Here is a 16792-nt window from a genome sequence, read left to right on the forward strand (position 1 = left end):
TTTGATGCTGGGGGGAGCCCCGCAGTGGGGCCCTGCAGCTGCAGCCGGGCTTTCGGGGCTGCGGGGAGGGCCTCAGCCTCCTGCTTCCCTTCCTGGAAACCGAGGGGGAGGGAGCGGAGCTTCCCCTGCCCCGCGGCTTTTCGGAGAAGCCCGGCCGCGTTCCGCGAACGCCCGCGGAAGTACCGGGGGGGGGGATGGGGAGCGGGCGGGGAGGGCCCTGAGGCCCCGGGAACCGCCCACGGGAACGGGGAGGGCCCCGAGGCCTCCGGAGCTGGGCCCTGAGGCCTCGGGAGCCGCTCAAGGGCCTCGGTTCGAGCAGAGGAGGCCCCGGGGAAGCTGAGGGGGGTGGCGGGGCCCGGCCCGGTGCAGGCCTCGGGGTCCGGTGCAGGCCTCGGGTCCGGTGCAGGCTCCGCTAGGCCGCGGCCTCCCCCCGTTGCCATGGAAACGCGGCACTTCCGGGAAGGGGCGTGGCCACGCCCCCCTCCGTCCCTCCCAGCTGGGCTATTTCTGCCCGGCCCCGCCCAGCAACAGCGCCAGCCAATGGCGCGCGCTCACGTGACCGCTTCCAGGAACCCGCGCCCATCCCCCCCCCACGTCCCCCGCCCCTCCCCCCCCCACACCCGCGCGAGACCGCGTGGGGAGCGGTCACGTGACGGGGGCGTCGGGGGGCGGGGCCTGCAGCTCCTGGGAGGGGCGGGGGAGGGCAGCCCAGTCTGTACTGGTGGCCCCAACTGGTGGCCAGTGGCCCATACTGGTGGCCCCAACTGGTGTCCCAAATCCCGTACTGGTGTCCTGTACTGGTGTCCAGTGTCCCGTACTGGTGTCCCCAACTGGTGGCCCATACTGGTCTTCTGTGTCCCGTACTGGTGGCCCAAACTGGTGGCCCAAAGCCCATACTGGTGTCCTGTACTGGTGTCCAGTGTCCCATACTGGTGTCCCTTACTGGTATCCCATACTGATGTCCCATTCTGGTGTTTTATACTGGTGTCCCATACAGGTGTCCTGTACTGGTGTCCCTTACTGGTGTTCCATACTGGTGTCCCATACCAGTGTCCCTTACTGGTGTACCATACTGGTGTCCCCAACTGGTGTCCCATGTCCCTTACTGGTATCCCATACTGGTGTCCAGTACTGGTGTTTTATACTGGTGTCCCAAACTGGTATCCTGTACTGGTGTCCCATACCAGTGACCCTTACTGGTGTTCCATACTGGTGTCTCATACTGGTATCCCATACTGGTGTCCCAAACTGGTGTTCCGTACTGGTGTCCCATACTGGGACACATGGGCCACAATGGGGGGTGGGGTGGTGCAGGATCGCCCCCTGACAGCCCCCCCAGCAGAGGGTGCTGTGCTCCAGGGAGCCTACTGGGAGCACTGGGAGGGGCTGCAGGGCACTGGGGGGCACTGGGAGCACTGGTGGGGGGGGGGGGTAGGGCACTGGGAGCACTGGGAACACCGGTGCCCCCAAAAACCTTTTCCAGTGCTCTGCAAAGCCAGATTTTGACCGGGGGAGGGGGGTTGGAACTACCAAAAGTGCCCCCAACCCCCCTTGAGCCCCCCCAAAACTCCCCAAATCCCCCTAAACCCCCCCAATATCCCCCAAATCCCCCCCAAGAGCTCGCTGTACGTGGGGTGGGATTGGGAAGGGTACTAGGGCTACTGGGAGGCCGGCACTGGGGCTACTGGGAGGACTGGGAGGGATCCGGTTGGGGTCAGCGGCGCCGTGGGGGGGCCCCACGGGGCCCGCCCCGGACACGCGTGGGTGCGGGCCTGGGCGCACCCCGCTCCACAAACACAGCGGGACCCAACCCCGCTGCGACACCCCACAAACACGCACACGCCCGGCACACCCCAAAAACACCCCTCCCAACCCCAAAAACACCCCCCCAGCCCCAAAAATACCCCCCCAAAAACCCCCAAATCCCCCCCCCCAGCCGCAAACAAAACACGACTCCCCCCCGGGAGCAGGTTGAGGCCTCGCGTCCTTTTATTGCCCCTGGGCCCTACTGGGGGTGGTCGGGGGCCGGGGGGGGCACGGCGGCGGCCAAGGGGACCCCCCCCAGGTAACGCTCGGCGAAGCAGCGGTGCCGTTCGGGGCCCCCCCGCGAGCAGCAGGCCCGGGGGTCCCGCCAGGAGCCGCAGAGCTCGTCGATGCTTTGGGACAGCTGCGGGGGAGATAATTCATTAATTCATTAATTAATTAATTAATTCATTAATTAGAGGGACGGTCATCAAGGCGGGAGGGGTAAAAAAATAAGAATTTGGCCCCCCCACAAAATAATATTCACCTGTTCCTCCGCGCAGGGGCTTTGCTCCTCGGGGGGCAACGCGCAGCAGGAGGAGGTGACGGCCTCCAGCAGCTCCGGTACCGGCCGTCTGGGGGGGGGCATTAATTTGGGGGGGGTCCCGTGTCCCCTCTCTGTCCCCCCCCCCAGCCGCGACCCCCGGTGTTCATTCAGTGGGTGGGGGATGAGGGGTTTGGGGGGGGTTTGGGGGGGCGTGGGAGGGTTCTGAGGGGGATGGTGAAGGGAGATGGGGGGGGCCCTGGGAGGTTTTTGGGGGGGGAAATGGGGGGGGACCCATGGATTTTTAGGGGAGGGGGATGGAGAGATGGGGGGGGTCCCAGGGTTATGGGGAGGGCGTCCTGTGGCTATGGGGAGGGGCAGGGAGATGTTGGGGGGGGTCCCAGGATTATGGGGAGGGGTTCCCGGGGTTATGGGAAGGGGGTCCCAGGGTTATGGGGAGGGGCAGGGAGATGCCAGAGGGGGTCCCAGGATTATGGGGAGAGGGGAGGGGGGTCCCGGGGTTATGGGGAGGGGGTCCTGGTGCTGTGGGGGGGGTCAGGGAGATGTCGGAAGGGGCCTGGAGTGATGGGGAGGGGGTCCTGGGGTTATGGGGAGGGGGTCCCAGGGTTATGGGGAGGGGATTCCGGAGTTATGGGGAGGGAGGGGGTCCTGGGGTTATGGGGAGGGGGTCCCGGGGTTATGGGGTGAGGGAGGGGAGGTCCCGGGGTTATGGGGGGGGGGCAGAAGGGCATCCTGGGGCTATGTGGAGGAGGTCCTGGGGTTATGGGGAGGGGGTCCTGGGGTTATGGGGAGGGGGTCCCGGGGTTATGGGGTGAAGGAGGGGGGGTCCTGGGGTTATGGGTGCCCCCCCCCACCACCCACCTCTTGCTGAGCAGCCTGATGGGGCCACAGAGGGTGCGCAGCATGGCGGGGCCCAGCCGGGCCAGGCTGACGTTGTGCAGCTCGCGGTCGTAGGCAGGGTGGGGGGCGGCGGCGGCGAAGCAGCGGCTGCGGGCACGACCCCCCCCCCCGCTGGCAGCAGCGGTGCTGTCCCATCTTCACCGCCCCTTCCTCCCGGCAGTAGCGATCCAGGCCCTTCTGCCACTGTGGGGGGGGGCCACGGGGGTTGGGGGGAATTGTCCTCGGCCGTCCCCACCCCGGCCACCAGCACCATGGGGACACCCCCCCCCGCCACCACCAGCAAGGACTCGGGGTCCTCAGATAGCCCAGGACCCTTCTGGGACAGCCGGAGCCCCCCCTCAAGACAATGTCACATCCCCCTCCCCGCTACCCCAATGATATCAGGACACCAGTGCCACTCCCGGGACACCAGTGACACTCCCCAAACAGCTGTGGCACACCCCCAGGACATCTGTGTCACCCCCCCCGGCCTTTGGTGCCACCCCCAAGACACTTGTGTCACCCCTTGGGACACCTGTGCTACCCCCAAGACAGCTGTGCCACCTCTGGGGACACCCATGACACCCCCTAGGGCACCCATGTCACCTGTGTCACCCCTTAGGGCACCTGTGTCACACCCTAGGGCACCCATGCCACCCCCAGGACACCCGCGTCACCCCTGGGGACACCAATGACACCCCCATCAACCCCAGGACACCCCTAGGGCACCCATAACACCCCTTAGGGCACCCACATCACCCCCAGGACACCTGTGTCACTCCTGGGGACACCAATGACACCCCTTAGAGCACCCACATCACCCCCTAGGCCACCCGTGTCACCCTTGGGGACACCCATATCACCCCCTAGGGCACCCACACCACCCCCTAGGCCACCCATGTCACCCCTTGGGACACCCACGCCACCCCACGTCCCCGTCCCCCGACACTCACGGCGGCGCGGGCGCACTCGAGGCCGGTGCCGTTGTTGCAGCAGCGGCCGAAGTCGCGCTCCAGGCGGGTGTGGAAACGGGCGCGGGGCCCGGGGAGGCCGCGGGGCCCGGGCCGCAGCCCCCGCAGGCGGCAGATGTTGTCCATGTTGGCGGCCGTGGGCTCGCCGGGGGGGAAGGAAGGCTCGTGGGCCACGTCCCAGACGGTCACCTCGGTCACTTGGGTGACGTGGGTGGCGGCGGTGGCGGCGGCGGTGGCGTCGGTGAAGCAGCGGCGCCGCGCGGCCCCGTGCCGGCGGCAGCAGTGGAACTGGCGCGTCTTCACCCCAAATTCGTCATCGCAGAAGGTGTCCAGGACATCGGTCCACTGCGAGGGGGGAAAATGGGACAATAGGGATGGGATCACCCCGATATAGGGCCATGGAGGGGTTTGGGGTCCGGATTTGGGGTCAGACGGGATCACCCCGATATAGGGCCACATAAGGGTTTGGGGTCCGGATTTGGGGTCGGACGGGATCATCCCTATATAGGTCCACGGAAGGGTTTGGGGTCCGGATTTGGGGTTGGAACGGGATCACCCCGATATAGGACCATGGAAGGGTTTGGGGGTCAGATGGGATCACCCCAATATAGGGCCACGGAGGGGTTTGGGGTCTGGATTTGGGGTCGGAACAGGATCACCCCGATATAGGGCCACGGAGGGGTTTGGGGGTCAGACGGGATCACCCCAATATAGGTCCACAGAAGGGTTTGGGGTCCGGATTTGGGGTTGGAACGGGATCACCCCGATATAGGGCCACTGGAGGGGTTTGGGGTCGGGACTCACGGCGCGGCGGGCGCAGGGCAGCGGGGCCGGGCGGCGGCAGCAGCCGTCGAGGCGAGGCCAGAAGGCGTCGAGGGCTTCCACCTGCCGGCGGAGGTGGGCGAAGGCGGCGGGGGGCAACGAGGGCCGGGGGGCTCGGGGCAGCAGGGTGGGGGCGCGGCAGTGCCGGGCCAAGGCGTCGGGAAGGGGCCAAGCCGGGGGGAAACCCTCCAAGGTGCTGCCCCACGACGAGGCGCCGAAAGCGTCGACGGAATCCGGGGACGAAGGCGCCCGGGGTCTGGGGGGGTTTTTGGCCGCGTCCATCACCCCGGGGGGCAGCTCGATGTCCTGCTCCTCCTGCATCACTGCGGGGACGGGGACAAGGAGGGGGGGACACAAGGGGATGGGGGGGTGTGTGGGCATGTGGCCCTGTTGCAAGCACGCGTTGCCCACCCCAAAATGGCAACCCTATATGCATGACCCCCCCCAACCCCGGTCCTGGGTGTCCCTGTGGTCCCAGGTGTCCCCCCCCCCCATTTTTTTTCCCTGGCCCCGTGTCCTCCTGTCCCCTCCTGTCCCTTCCTGCCCCCATACCCCAGCTGTCCCCTTGTCCCCTCCATCCCCTTAAATCCCTGTGTCCTCCCCCAGTCCCCGTGTCCTCCCCCCATCCCCATGTCACCCCCCATCCCCATGTCACCCCCCATCCCCGTGTCTCCCCCCATCCATGTCCCCATCGCTGGGAACCCCCCCTGCGTCCCCCAACCCCTTATCTCATTCCCATTCCCGTCCCCATCCCTGCCCCTGTGTCCCCATATGTGTGTCCCCCCCCCTCCAAGTGCCCCCCGTCCCCACTCACCCTGCTCGATGTCATAGGGATGCTGTGGGATCAGCTGCTCCTGCACCACGGGGTGGCGGGGCTTCAGGGCCGCTTTTGGGGACAGGGGGACAGTGAGCACAGCCCTCGTCCCCCCCATGTGGGGCAGAGACCCCACAAACTCACCCCCACCCCCCCCATCCCGCAGCCGGGGGTAGGGCGGGGGCAGGCGGGGACCGGGGTAGGAAAAGGGGAAGTGACCCTAATGCCGGGGGGGGGACATGGGGGCTGGGAAGGGACACGGAGGGGATGGGGAAGGGACCCTAAATGGGCTGCAAGGGGAACCAGGTGGCCAGGGAGGGTCTCAGGTGGCCCAAAAGTGACCCAGGTGGCCAGGGAAGGGTCCCAGGTGGCCAGGAGGGGACACAAGTGGCTGGGAGGGGACCTGGGGTGGCCAAAAAGGGGACAAAAAGGGGCTGGGAAGGGGCCACTAAGTGGCTGGGGAGGGGACTCAGGTGGCTGGGAGGGTCCCCAGGTAGCCCAAAAGTGCCCCAGGTGGCCAGGGAGGGGTCCCAGGTGGCCAGGAGGGGACACAAGTAGCTGGGAGGGGACTGGGAGTGGCCAAACAGGGGCCACAAAGTGGCTGGGGAGGGGACCCGGGGTGGCCAAGCAGGGCCCTGGGTGGCTGGGAGGGGACTGGGAGGGGACAAACAGGGACAAAGTCCTGGGGACAAAGTGGCTGGGGAGGGGACCTGGGTGGCCAGGAGGGGATCTAGGTGGCCAGGGAAGGGACCCAGGTGGCCAGGGAGGGGTCCCAGGTAGCCAGGAGGGGACCCAGGTGGCCAGGAGGGGACACAAGTGGCTGGGAGGGGTCTTGGGGTAGCCAAACAGGGGCCAGAAAGTGGCTGGGGAGGGGACTCAGGTGGCCAGGAGGGTCCTCAGGTAGCCCAAAAGTGCCCCAGGTGGCCAGGGAGGGGTCCCAGGTGGCCAGGAGGGGACACAAGTGGCTGGGAGGGGACCTGGGGTGGCCAAAAAGTGGCCAAAAAATGCCTGGGGATGGAACCTGGGGTGGCCAGGAGGGTCCCCAGGTAGCCCCAAAGTGCCCCAGGTAGCCAGGGAAGGCTCCCAGGTAGCCCAGCAGCGCCCCAGCTACCAGGAGGAGGACACCCCCCCCCCAAAAAAAAACACCCCCGGTTGTTAACCCTGAGGGTGTCCCCGTCCCCCCCCTGTCCCCAAGTCCCGTCCCGGCCCCGCTGGCGGTGGCGGCCGCGGGACTCACCGGCGGTGCCGAGGAGGAGGAGGAGGAGGAGGCCGAAGGCGGCCATGGCGGCGGGCGCTGTGGGGCCTCCGGCGGCTCCTCCGCCTTTTGTAGGGCCGGGGCGGCGCGGGGCCTCATCCCGCGGGCTGAGTCACGGCCCTGACGTCGCGGCGGGGGCCACGGGGGGGGCACCCTGGCCCCCACCTCACCCCTTCACCCCCCCCCCCCCCCCCCCACCCAAGGGTGCACACCCCCCCCCCCCGGGCAGGGCCCGGCCGCGGCCTTGTGGGGTCAAAGCCAGGGGCCACCGGCACAACCGGCCTGGCCGGTGGCTTACTGGTGGCACTGGGAGTACTGGGGGGCAGCGCGGTGCCCCCCCCTTTCCCTTCACCAGTTGTCCCAAACAACCCCCCCCCCCCCTCGTTTTTTCTCCCCCCCCCCCCCCCCGTTGCCTTTCGGACCCCTGCGTCAAAGCGGGGCGGATTTTTGTGGTTTTTGCCCCGTTTCGGCCATGCCCCGCCCGGTGACTCACCCCCCCCCCTCTTTTTTGGGCACTGGCACGGGGACAGGGTGGTGGGATTGGGACTTGGGGGGGGGCACCTGCAGCAGGACCCCCCCCCCAAACCCATCCTAGGGGTGGCTTCAGCCTCGTGTCCCCCCCACCCCAAAAAAAACCACCTTGGGGACAAAGGAGGTGACCCCCCCCCGGGTCACACGACCTCGGTCACGTCCCTTAACCCCAAGAATGTGGGGGGGCCCCCCAAAAAAAATTCCCCCCCCCACTTTGGAAATGGGGGGGGGCACAGAGGGGCTCCCCCGGCTCCCCCGCACCCCGCTGGGGTGCTGACCCCGCTCCCAGCATGGGGGGGGGGGCACAGGGAAGGGAGGGGGGGGCACCCCAAATTTTGGGTCGGTGCCCGCAGAGGCCCCCCCCCGCCGATTGCCCAACGGGTGCCGGCTGACGCGGGTTTGCGCAACCCCCCCTGGCCCCCCCCCGGGTAGGGGAAAACCCAGGCAAAGGCGTCCGGGTTTGGGGGGGGGGGGGGCAACAGGCGTCAGGGTGGGGGGACCCAGACGTTGTTGTTTGTTTTTTTTTTTTATTGGGGGGGGGGGAATTTAGAGGCTGGGGGGGTGGTTTAAGGGGATGGGGGGGGGATTTGGGGATGGGGGGGGTGGTGGCGTGCGGGTGGGGGGCACGGGTGTGCAAAGGGAGGGGCGCAGGGTGAGAGATGGGGGGGGCGCAGGTGAAAATGGGGAGGGGGGCACAATTGTGCAAATGGGGGGGGCACAAGTGTGCAAATGGGAAATGAGGGGGGGGGGACACAGGCTTCTTGCCCCCCCCCCCGGGGACCCTGGGGGTCTGCTCACATCACCGGGGAGGCTCCGGATGAGGTCGGCGCCCCCCGCAACCACCCAGCCCGGCAGCGTTTTGCAGCATTTTAATGATTTTTTTTTTGATTTATTTTTTTTGGGGGGGCACGGGGGGGGTCAGAAGAGCTCCTCGGCGTTGGGGACGCGGGCGGCCCGCAGCTCCCGCAGGCGCTGCAGCAGCAGGGGCAGGCGGCGCTCCCCCAGCCGCCGGTTGTCCCGCGTGCGGACGCTGACGGTGCCGCGCTCCTGCTCCCGCCGGCCCACCACTGTTTGAGGGGGGGGCACAAAAAATTTGGAGGAGGGGGGGGGAAGGTTAGAGAGCGTTTTTTTGGGGTTACGGTGGCCCCCCGGCTCCCTCGCGGTGCCGGGGGGGTGCCCCTCGCGGCATGCACACACGCCCGCGCTGTGCACACCCACGCCCCCCTGCGCACACACGCTCACGCCCAGGCTGCGCCCATGCCCCGTGGGTGCCCCCCCCCCACTTTTTGGGGCCCCCCCCAACACCTTGCACACCCACGTCGCTTTTCTGCACCCCCCCCCGACCCGTGGCACGCTTACGGAGCCCCCTCCTCGTGCACCTACCCGTGGGCACCCCCCTCATGCACGCACCCACGCGTGTGCCACCCCCCCCCCGATGCCACCCCCAAGCCCACCCACGCGTGGGGGCCCCCCCCCAGTGTTTGTGTGCCCCCCCCCGCGTGTCTGGGCCCCCCCCGTGTGTGCGTGCCCCCCCCGTGAGCCCCCAGAGCCCCCTGCCGGCTGCGCACCCGCACCCTGCACCCGCGTGGGGCCCCCCCGACTCGACCCCACAGGGAATCCTGGAGGATTCCCAGAGGAATCCCACGGTGGGGGGGGGGGTTCCCACCGCCGCTTCCTGGCCCTCCCCACCCCGCAAATCCCCAAATCTCAGCTTCCAGGTCGGGAGGAGGATGCGGGGGCGGGCGGGCGGCCGGGAACCACTGACTCAGCGCAGCCGCTCCCACGCTTGGGGGGGGGTACCCGGAGCAAACGGGGAGGGGGGGGGGGACGGGGACACCGGGGGTGATTTTAGGGACCGTGGGGGGGGGGTCCCTGAGCCCCCTTACCCAGCTGGAAGTTGTAATGGGCGAGCTGTGCCCGGCGGATCTTCCTGCTCAAGGTGGAGCCCGCGTCGGCGTCCAGGTCGGCCGCCACGCCGTCCCGACGCAGCGCCGCGTGGACCTGCGGGGCACCGGCTCAGCGGGGATACTGGGAGACACTGGGAGACACTGGGAGACACTGGGAGACACTGGGGGACACTGGGGGACACTGGGGGACACAGCACTGGGGGGGGGACACGTGCTCACCTCGCGGGCGTAGCCCTCGGAGTCGGGTGCCTGTGGGATCACCATGGCCTGCAGCGGGGAGAGCCACAGCGGCCTGCGGGGGGGCACAGGGGGTGAGGGGGGGTCCCTTGGGTTTGGGGGGATGGGGGGGATTAGGGGGGATCGGGGGGGATAGGGGGGAGGTGGTAGAGGGGGTGCTGAGGGAATCGGGAAGGTTTGGGGGCCCCTGGGGCTTGCTGGGGGTGGTCTGGGGATGGGGGTGGGCAATGGGGTTGGGGGTGCCTCTATGGATTAGGGTGTCCTGGGGATTAGGGTGTCCCAGGGATTAGGGTGTCCTTAAGATTTGGGGGTGCCCCTAAGGTTTGGGGGTGCTGCAAAGAGTTGGGGGTGTCCAAGTGGATTGGGATGTCCCAGGGATTTGGGGTACATTTACGGATTAGGGTGTCCCAGGGATTTGGGGGTGCCCCTAATGTTTGGGGGTGCTGCAAAGAGTTGGGGGTGTCCAAGTGGATTGGGATGTCCCAGGGATTTGGGGTGCATTTCCAGATTAGGGTGTCCCAGGGATTAGGGTGTCCCGGGGATTTGGGGGTGCCCCTAAGATTTGGGGGTGTCCAAGGGGTTTGGGATGTCCCAGGGGGTTGGGGGTGCCTTTACGGATTAGGGTGTCTGTACAGATTAGGGTGTCCTTAAGATTTGGGGGTGTCGCTAAGGTTTGGGGGTGCTCCTAAGTTTTGGGGGTGTCCAAGGGGTTTGGGATGTCCCAGGGATTTGGGGTGCATTTACGGATTAGGGTGTCCCGGGAATTAGGGTTTCCTTAAGGTTTGGGGGTGCCCCTAAGGTTTGGGGTTGCCCAAGGGGGTTGGGATGCCCCGGGACTTTGGGGGGGGGTCCTCAGCCCCTCACCATTTGCCCCCGCAGCTCTCTGCCAGCACGGCCACCATGCGCTCGACCGAGCCCAGCACCGCGCGGTGGATCAGCACCGGCCTCGTGGCCCCCCCGGCGGCACTGTGGGGGCACAGAGGGATTTTTGGGGTGGGGGCAGCAGCGGGGGGGCTGCAGGGGGGCACCGAGTGCCCAGCACAGCCTCAGCCCTGAGCTCCCCACCCCACACGTGGCCCCAATCCCCTCCCTGCCCGTCCCGATCCCTCTGACGGCCCCAATTCCTTCAACCCCGTCCCAATCCTGAGCTGCGCCCCCCCCCCCCCACGCCAAACCCTGAGCCCCCTCATCCCCAATCCTGCCCCCTCCCCCCTCAACACCCCCCCGTCCCCAATCCTGTCCCCGTTCCCAAACACATCCCCAACTCTGAGCACCCCTCCCGACCCCTATCCCCCTCCCCATCCCCAATCCTGCCCCCTAAATCCCCAATCCTGCCCCCAAAATCCCCAATCCTGCCCCCAAACCCCCAAATCCTGCCCCCAAAAATCCCCAAATCCCCCCCAAACCCCCCCTCACCTGGCGTACTCCAGCCCAAACCTCTCGGGCATCTGGAAATCCAGCTGGATGGTGCCGCACTGGTGATGCCGCCCCAGCGCATCCTGAATCCGGATATCGATCTGCAAAAAAAGCAGGGGGGGGGGGGGGGGGCAGCAAGTGAAGCTCTCTCCACCCCGACACGCAGACCTGGGGGGTCCCAAAGGGCCCCTTCGTGTCCCACGGGCTCCTTTGGGCCCCCCCCGTCCCCTGCAGCGCTCACCTTGGGGCCGTAAAAGGCGCCGTCACCCGGGCTCAGCTCCCAGGGCTCCCCAAAATCCTGGAGGCTCCGCTCCAACTGCTGCTTGGGGGGGGGGGGCGCAAACGGGGAGGTGAGGAGGGGGCACGATGTGGCGGTGGGGGGGCACTGGGAACACTGGGAGGTGATGCAGAGGATGGGGGGGGGGGGGTGAAGGTGGGAAGGGGGGCACCAGGGATGCGGTGCGGGGAGGTGGCGGGGGTGGGATGGGGACACCGGGACGCGGGGCAGGGGGGCAGACGGAGGGGACCTGACGCAGGGGAGGTGACAGCAGGGGAGGTGACACCGTGCACGGGACAAGGGGACACCGCAGACAGCACCCAACAACGAGGGCACAGCCAGGAGGGGACGCCCAGGAGGTTCGGGGCACGGAGGTGACGAACGCAGCACGCAGGAGATGCGACAGCGAAGCCAGGAGGGGGGGGACGCGGTGACAAAGCCAGCTCCCGGTGGCACGTAGTCCTCGTCCCCACCTGCTCGGCGCGGTCCCAGGTCACGGTGTCCCCCAGGAAGCCGTCGGGGCGCGTGGCCAGCGCCATGCGGAAGGAGAAGCCCAGCACGGCGTAGACCGTCCGCACGAAGTCCAGGCAGCCGCCGATCTCGGCCTCCAGCTGCGGGGAGGGAGCCGTGAGCAGGAAAAGATTTTGGGGAGGGGGTTTGGGGGGGTGGGGGGGCACCCCCAGACCTGCTCCAGGGTGCAGAAGATGTGCGCGTCGTCCTGCTGGAAGCGCCGCACCCGCGTCAGCCCCGTCAGGGAGCCGGGGGGCTCGTTGCGGTGCAGGACCCCGAAATCGGCCAAGCGCAGCGGCAGCTCCCGCCACGAGCGGGGCCGGTGGGCGAACATCAGGCTTGGGGAGGGACAGAGGGACAGACGGAGGGACAGAGGGACAGACGGACGCGGTGTCAGCCCCGCCGAGCCCCGTCCCGCCGCCCCGCGCTCGGCCCCGGGCGCTCGGCTCACCAGTGGGCCGGGCAGTTCATGGGTTTGAGGGAAAGGGTCTCGGCGCCGGCGCTGAAGGAGAACATGTGGGCGCTGTAGTGCTCCCAGTGCCCCGACAGCTCCCAGAGGCGCGGGCTGAAGACGTTGGGGGTCACCACCTCGCAGAAGCCCCTGGCTTGGTACTCGCTCTGCGGGGAGGCGGTGGGGACGTCAGCCCAGCCCTGGGGGAGCTGCACGGCCCCCCCACGGCGAGGCGAGGGCGTTCACGGAATATTTGAGGTTGGAAAAGAGCCTTGAGATCAGCCGAACGTGCACCTAACGCCACCGAGTCCGCCACAAAACCACGATGGGGGGGCCCAGAGGGTCGGGGTGCAGCCGGGCAGAGGCAGAGCCCCGTCCCCAAGCGGCTCCCGGAGGAGGTGACGGTGACAGCGGCGGGGTAAGGGGACAGCCCGAGGCCTCGGGGGAGGTTTTGTGGCCGTACCCTGATGAAGTCGACGAGGGCGTTGTAGATGTGGGCGCCGCGGGGCAGGAAGAAGCAGCTGCCGGGGCTGAGCTTGTGGAAGAAGAAGAGCTCCTGCTCCTGCGGGGGGGGGGGGGGGTCGGGGAAAACGTCACCGCTGGGGGACGCCGGCATCCGAGCCCCCAAAAATCCAGGGCTCTTTTACAGGGCTCAAAATCCTGGCCTTTGCCAAGGGCTCACCCGGCCGATGCGGCGGTGGTCGCGGAGAGCGGCCGCGTCCTGCGCCTGCTGCCAGGCCTCCAGCTCCTGGGTGCTGGGGAAGGCGACGGCGGCGACGCGCTGCAGCGAGCGGCGCTCCGAGGGGTCCCCCCAAAACGCCGCCGAGCTCTGCAGGGAGAGAAGGGAGCAAAAAGGGGGGGGGGGGAGGGGGGCGGCGTGAGGGAACCCGGATGGCTGGGTCCCCAACCGGCCCCGCGTCCCCCGTCCCGCTGAGCTTACCGTCAGCACACGGAGGGCCCCGATCAGCCCCGTGTGCCCCAGGAGGGGGCCGCGGCAGAGCTGCAGCAGCGGGCCGCACCTGCGAGGGCGGCGGAGGGACAAACGGACACAGCAGATGACGGACAGACGGACACAGCAGGCGGCCGTGTCGCCGCCCTGCCCCGAGCAGCCCACGGATGTCACCCGGGACACCCCGGCGCTCACCGATAGACAGTGGCCGTGGGGGACGTCACCTCCTCCTGGATCCGCTGCAGCTGGAAGCTGTTGTGCTGGGGGGGGGGAGCAAGGCGGGTGGCAGAGGTTTCCGCCAGCTCCGAGAGGGATGTGCTCGGGGAGGGGACACCCGAGGGGGGGTCTCACCTTGAAGAGCTCCCCCAGCTGCTCGCGGGTGGCCTCCAGGCGCTCGAAGCGATGCTGGGCACGGGCAAAAGCCATGCAGGCGTCCTCCAGCGCCGGCAGCTCGCTGCGCTGCACCGTCCTGCGGGGCACGGGGATGAGCTAGGGGTGTGAGGACGGACCCTACAGGGCACCGTCCCCATCGCCCCCCATGTCCCGAAGGCCCCGTACCTGTCCCCCATGTGGGCGTCACAGAAGAAGCCATCCTCGGTGGCCACGGTGCTGCAGAGGGTGGCTCCGTAGAACTGCTCCAGCACCGCTCCCAGGACGAAGGCGCTGGACTGCCAGAAAGCCTGGGGACACAGGGGGACACGGGGGGACACGGGAGATGTCAGGAAGCACGGGGGACACAGGGTGTGTGGTGGGGGACACGGGAAGCGTGGGGAGCATCGGGAACACCAAGGGCATGAAGAATGTGGGGGACAAAGGGAGTGTGGGGGGCATGGGGGCTATCGGGGGAAGCCCAGGGGGCACGGGACATGGAGGTGGTGAGGGATATGGGGGAATGGGGGATCAGGGGGGACACGGAGAGCAATGGGGGCGGACACGGGGGACATGGTGGGGGAAATGGGGGATGTGGGGACAATGGGGGGCAATAGGGGGGATTGGGGCGGCACAGAGGGGATGTGGGGGCACTGGGGGATATTGGGGGGGCCACGTCGCGGCCCCCACTCACCGCCCGCCCCTCCGGCGCGGCGAAGTCGAGCAGCTCCAGCTCGGTGTCATCCTCCAGGGGCTGCTCCAGGTCCCGCAGGGCCCCGTTCACCCGGGCCACCAGCACCGAGGCGGCCAGGCCAGACCTGCGGGGACAAGGAGGGGACATCGTGAAATGGGGTGGGGGTGGGAAAGGAGCCCGGCAGCGGGACGGGGGAACCGGGGGGACCCAGGGGGATAAAGGGGGGATAAGGGGGGACCCCCCCAATGCCGTACCCCAACTGCTCGGCCACCTGCCGCGGGGTGGTCTGCAGGGCCCGGCCGTGCAGGCAGCGCCCCCCGGGCAGGGCGATGCGGATGGGGGTCCCCACTGGGGGGCTCCCCCCGTCGGCATCGCCCCCAGCCCTCCTCTCCCGGGCTTCTTGGAGCCGCTGGAAAAGCCGCAGCCGCTCGGCGACCTGGGGCTGCGGGGAGAACCCGGGGGGGAAGGGGGGTCAGGGCGATGGGGGAGCCCCCCGGTGGGGACCCCCCCCCACCCCGAACACGGGGCTCGGCGCACCCGGTACCGGCGAGGGGCTGACCCCAGCAGCAGCCGCCCCCCGGTGAGGGCCGGCGGCATGGCGGGGCCTGGGCCGCCCCTTCCGGCAGCGGGAGGACGCCGGGGCCGTCCCCGGGGCGGGCTCAGCTTCCCCGGCTCCGCTCCCACCCCAGCCCCCGGCTCCGGTCCGGGCCTAGGCCCCGGTTCAGGCCCCGAGCCCGGCCGCCACCGGGGGCTGGGCCCCTTCTGGGGGTCCCCAAGGGTTTTAGGACCGCGGGAGCCCGACCCCAAAACGCCGCCATTTTGAGTCCCCGCCTCCAGCTTTACCTCAAAACGGCCCCAAATTGCACCGGATCCCCCTCAAACGTCTCTGTTTTGTGGTCCTGCAGCCACCTCGAGCGCCCCGAGTTTTCCAGCCCCCAGAACATCATCGTTTTAGGATCCTACAGCTGCCTCCAAAGTGCCCCAAGTTCTCCAGACCCCAAAATGCTGCCATTGTGTGGCCAGAGCCCTCAAAACACCCCAAATTCAGCAGAAACCCCCCAAACGCCACCATTGTGTGCTCCTGCGGCCACCTCAGAAGTGCCCCAAATTTTCCAGCCCCTGAGGTGATGCCGTTGAGCACTCCCGTGGCCAGACCCCCCTCAAAACACCCCAAATTCTCCAGACCCCACAACGCCATTTGACGCTTCTTGCGGCCACCTCAAAAGCGCCCCAAATTCTCCGCACCCCAGAATGTTGTCGTTTTGCACTCCTGCCCCCAGCTCCACCTCAAAAACGCCCCAAATCCTCCAGCCACCAACTACTGTCAGCTCACATTCCTGTGGCCAGATCCCTCAAAACGCCCCAAATCCTCCAGACCCCAAAACACCCCCATTTTGCTCTCCTGCAGCCCAAATCCCATCCAGCCACCAGAAGCCCCCCTGTAGCCCACCCGGCAGCAGCCCCAACTCCCCACCTTGGCTCCCCCAACTCTGGGACCCCAAAAACCTTTGGGGGCTTCTTGTTATAGGGTCTGGGAGCCCCCTCTTTCTCCAAAGGTTTCACCCTGCTGTAGGCTGAGGTCCGAGGATCCTGCACGTGGGTGCTGTGGGGACGAAGCCGTAGCAGCAGCCTCCGTTTTGGGGTACAAGCCCGCGTCGATGCTCACTCCACTCATCCTCAGTGTGGCCATGCTTCGTCTCCAGCCCGTGGGGGACAGGAAAATTGGGGACACCGCAGGGAAATACCCAGGGCTGGGACACAACCAGACCCCAGCGGGTCCTTGCCCTTATCCGATTGAAGCAAAACACAAGGAAAAAGCAGCCGAAACAGCACAAAGAGCCCCAAATTAGTCATGTGTGAAAGAAAAACCCTAGGAGGTGGAGCAGGGGAGAGCAGCACGTGCAGTGGCAGTTTGGCTCCACGGAGGTGCTTGGCGAGGCTCCGATCCTCTCCCATTGCCCTCGGATCCTGGGAAGGGGAAACCCAGGAGGAGGAGGAGGAGGAGGAGGAGGAGGAAGAGCAGCAGCGGAGAGCAGAGGCCTGGGAGCAGCCACCAGCAGCCCGGCGGCCCCCACAGGCAAGCAGAAGGCCCCGTTAAAGAAGAGTGTGAAACCAGCCGAAGTAGGTGTTTTATTAAATGTATTAATACACATTTTTCAAAATGATCTGCGGATTCATCGTCGCCTCCTCTCCCCCGACCCCACGCACCCCCGCTCGTCTTTACAGGCACAGGGAAAGAAAAAAAAAAAAAAGCAGGCGGTATTTACAGCGGTTTGGGAACGACAGCAGCTCACCCTCCCGCGGCCTCCGAGCACGCTCGGTTATTCGGCAGGGTTTAGAAAAACAAAAAAAAAACAAACAAAAATCATCAAAAAAAAAAAAAAAAGACGCACATTATTCAC

General features: G+C 67.4%; 2 protein-coding genes across 2 annotated transcripts; both read right to left on the reverse strand.

Annotated features, from left to right (window-relative positions):
• Positions 1-1102: 1102 nt before the first annotated feature.
• ECM1 (extracellular matrix protein 1) lies at positions 1103-7138 on the reverse strand. Its single transcript, XM_032204310.1, has 8 exons — positions 7032-7138; positions 5795-5866; positions 4963-5303; positions 4141-4503; positions 3170-3391; positions 2291-2378; positions 1945-2167; positions 1103-1274 (listed from the first exon to the last, which is right to left on the reverse strand). The coding sequence occupies exons 1-8, from the start codon at positions 7075-7077 to the stop codon at positions 1103-1105; spliced, it is 1527 nt and encodes a 508-aa protein (XP_032060201.1). The 5' UTR covers positions 7078-7138.
• Positions 7139-8447: 1309 nt separating this feature from the next.
• TARS2 (threonyl-tRNA synthetase 2, mitochondrial) lies at positions 8448-15000 on the reverse strand. Its single transcript, XM_032204438.1, has 18 exons — positions 14928-15000; positions 14645-14832; positions 14391-14514; positions 13886-14007; positions 13679-13796; positions 13523-13587; positions 13319-13397; positions 13061-13207; positions 12842-12940; positions 12379-12545; positions 12103-12265; positions 11891-12028; positions 11382-11459; positions 11141-11241; positions 10589-10690; positions 9707-9779; positions 9467-9581; positions 8448-8647 (listed from the first exon to the last, which is right to left on the reverse strand). The coding sequence occupies exons 1-18, from the start codon at positions 14985-14987 to the stop codon at positions 8499-8501; spliced, it is 2088 nt and encodes a 695-aa protein (XP_032060329.1). The 5' UTR covers positions 14988-15000; the 3' UTR covers positions 8448-8498.
• Between the last annotated feature and the right edge of the window lie 1792 nt (positions 15001-16792).

The sequence above is a fragment of the Aythya fuligula genome, chromosome 28, assembly GCF_009819795.1.
Source record: "Aythya fuligula isolate bAytFul2 chromosome 28, bAytFul2.pri, whole genome shotgun sequence".
NCBI classification, from domain to species: Eukaryota; Metazoa; Chordata; class Aves; order Anseriformes; family Anatidae; genus Aythya; species Aythya fuligula.

Excerpts from the sequence above, each read along its gene's own strand:
- ECM1 (XM_032204310.1), bottom strand. The coding sequence starts at position 7,077 with ATGGCCGCCTTCGGCCTCCTCCTCCTCCTCCTCCTCGGCACCGCCG. Across the intron at positions 3,392-4,140 it reads TCGAGTGCGCCCGCGCCGCC|TGGCAGAAGGGCCTGGATCG; the intron begins GTGAGTGTCGGG and ends CCCCCCCCACAG. Across the intron at positions 1,275-1,944 it reads CCGGGGGGGAGTCGTGTTTT|TATGGGACACCAGTACGGAA; the intron begins GTTTGCGGCTGG and ends CATGTGTCCCAG.
- TARS2 (XM_032204438.1), bottom strand. The coding sequence starts at position 14,987 with ATGCCGCCGGCCCTCACCGGGGGGCGGCTGCTGCTGGGGTCAGCCCCT. Across the intron at positions 13,797-13,885 it reads GACGCCCACATGGGGGACAG|GACGGTGCAGCGCAGCGAGC; the intron begins GTACGGGGCCTT and ends CGTGCCCCGCAG. Across the intron at positions 13,208-13,318 it reads GGGCCCTCCGTGTGCTGACG|AGCTCGGCGGCGTTTTGGGG; the intron begins GTAAGCTCAGCG and ends CTCTCCCTGCAG.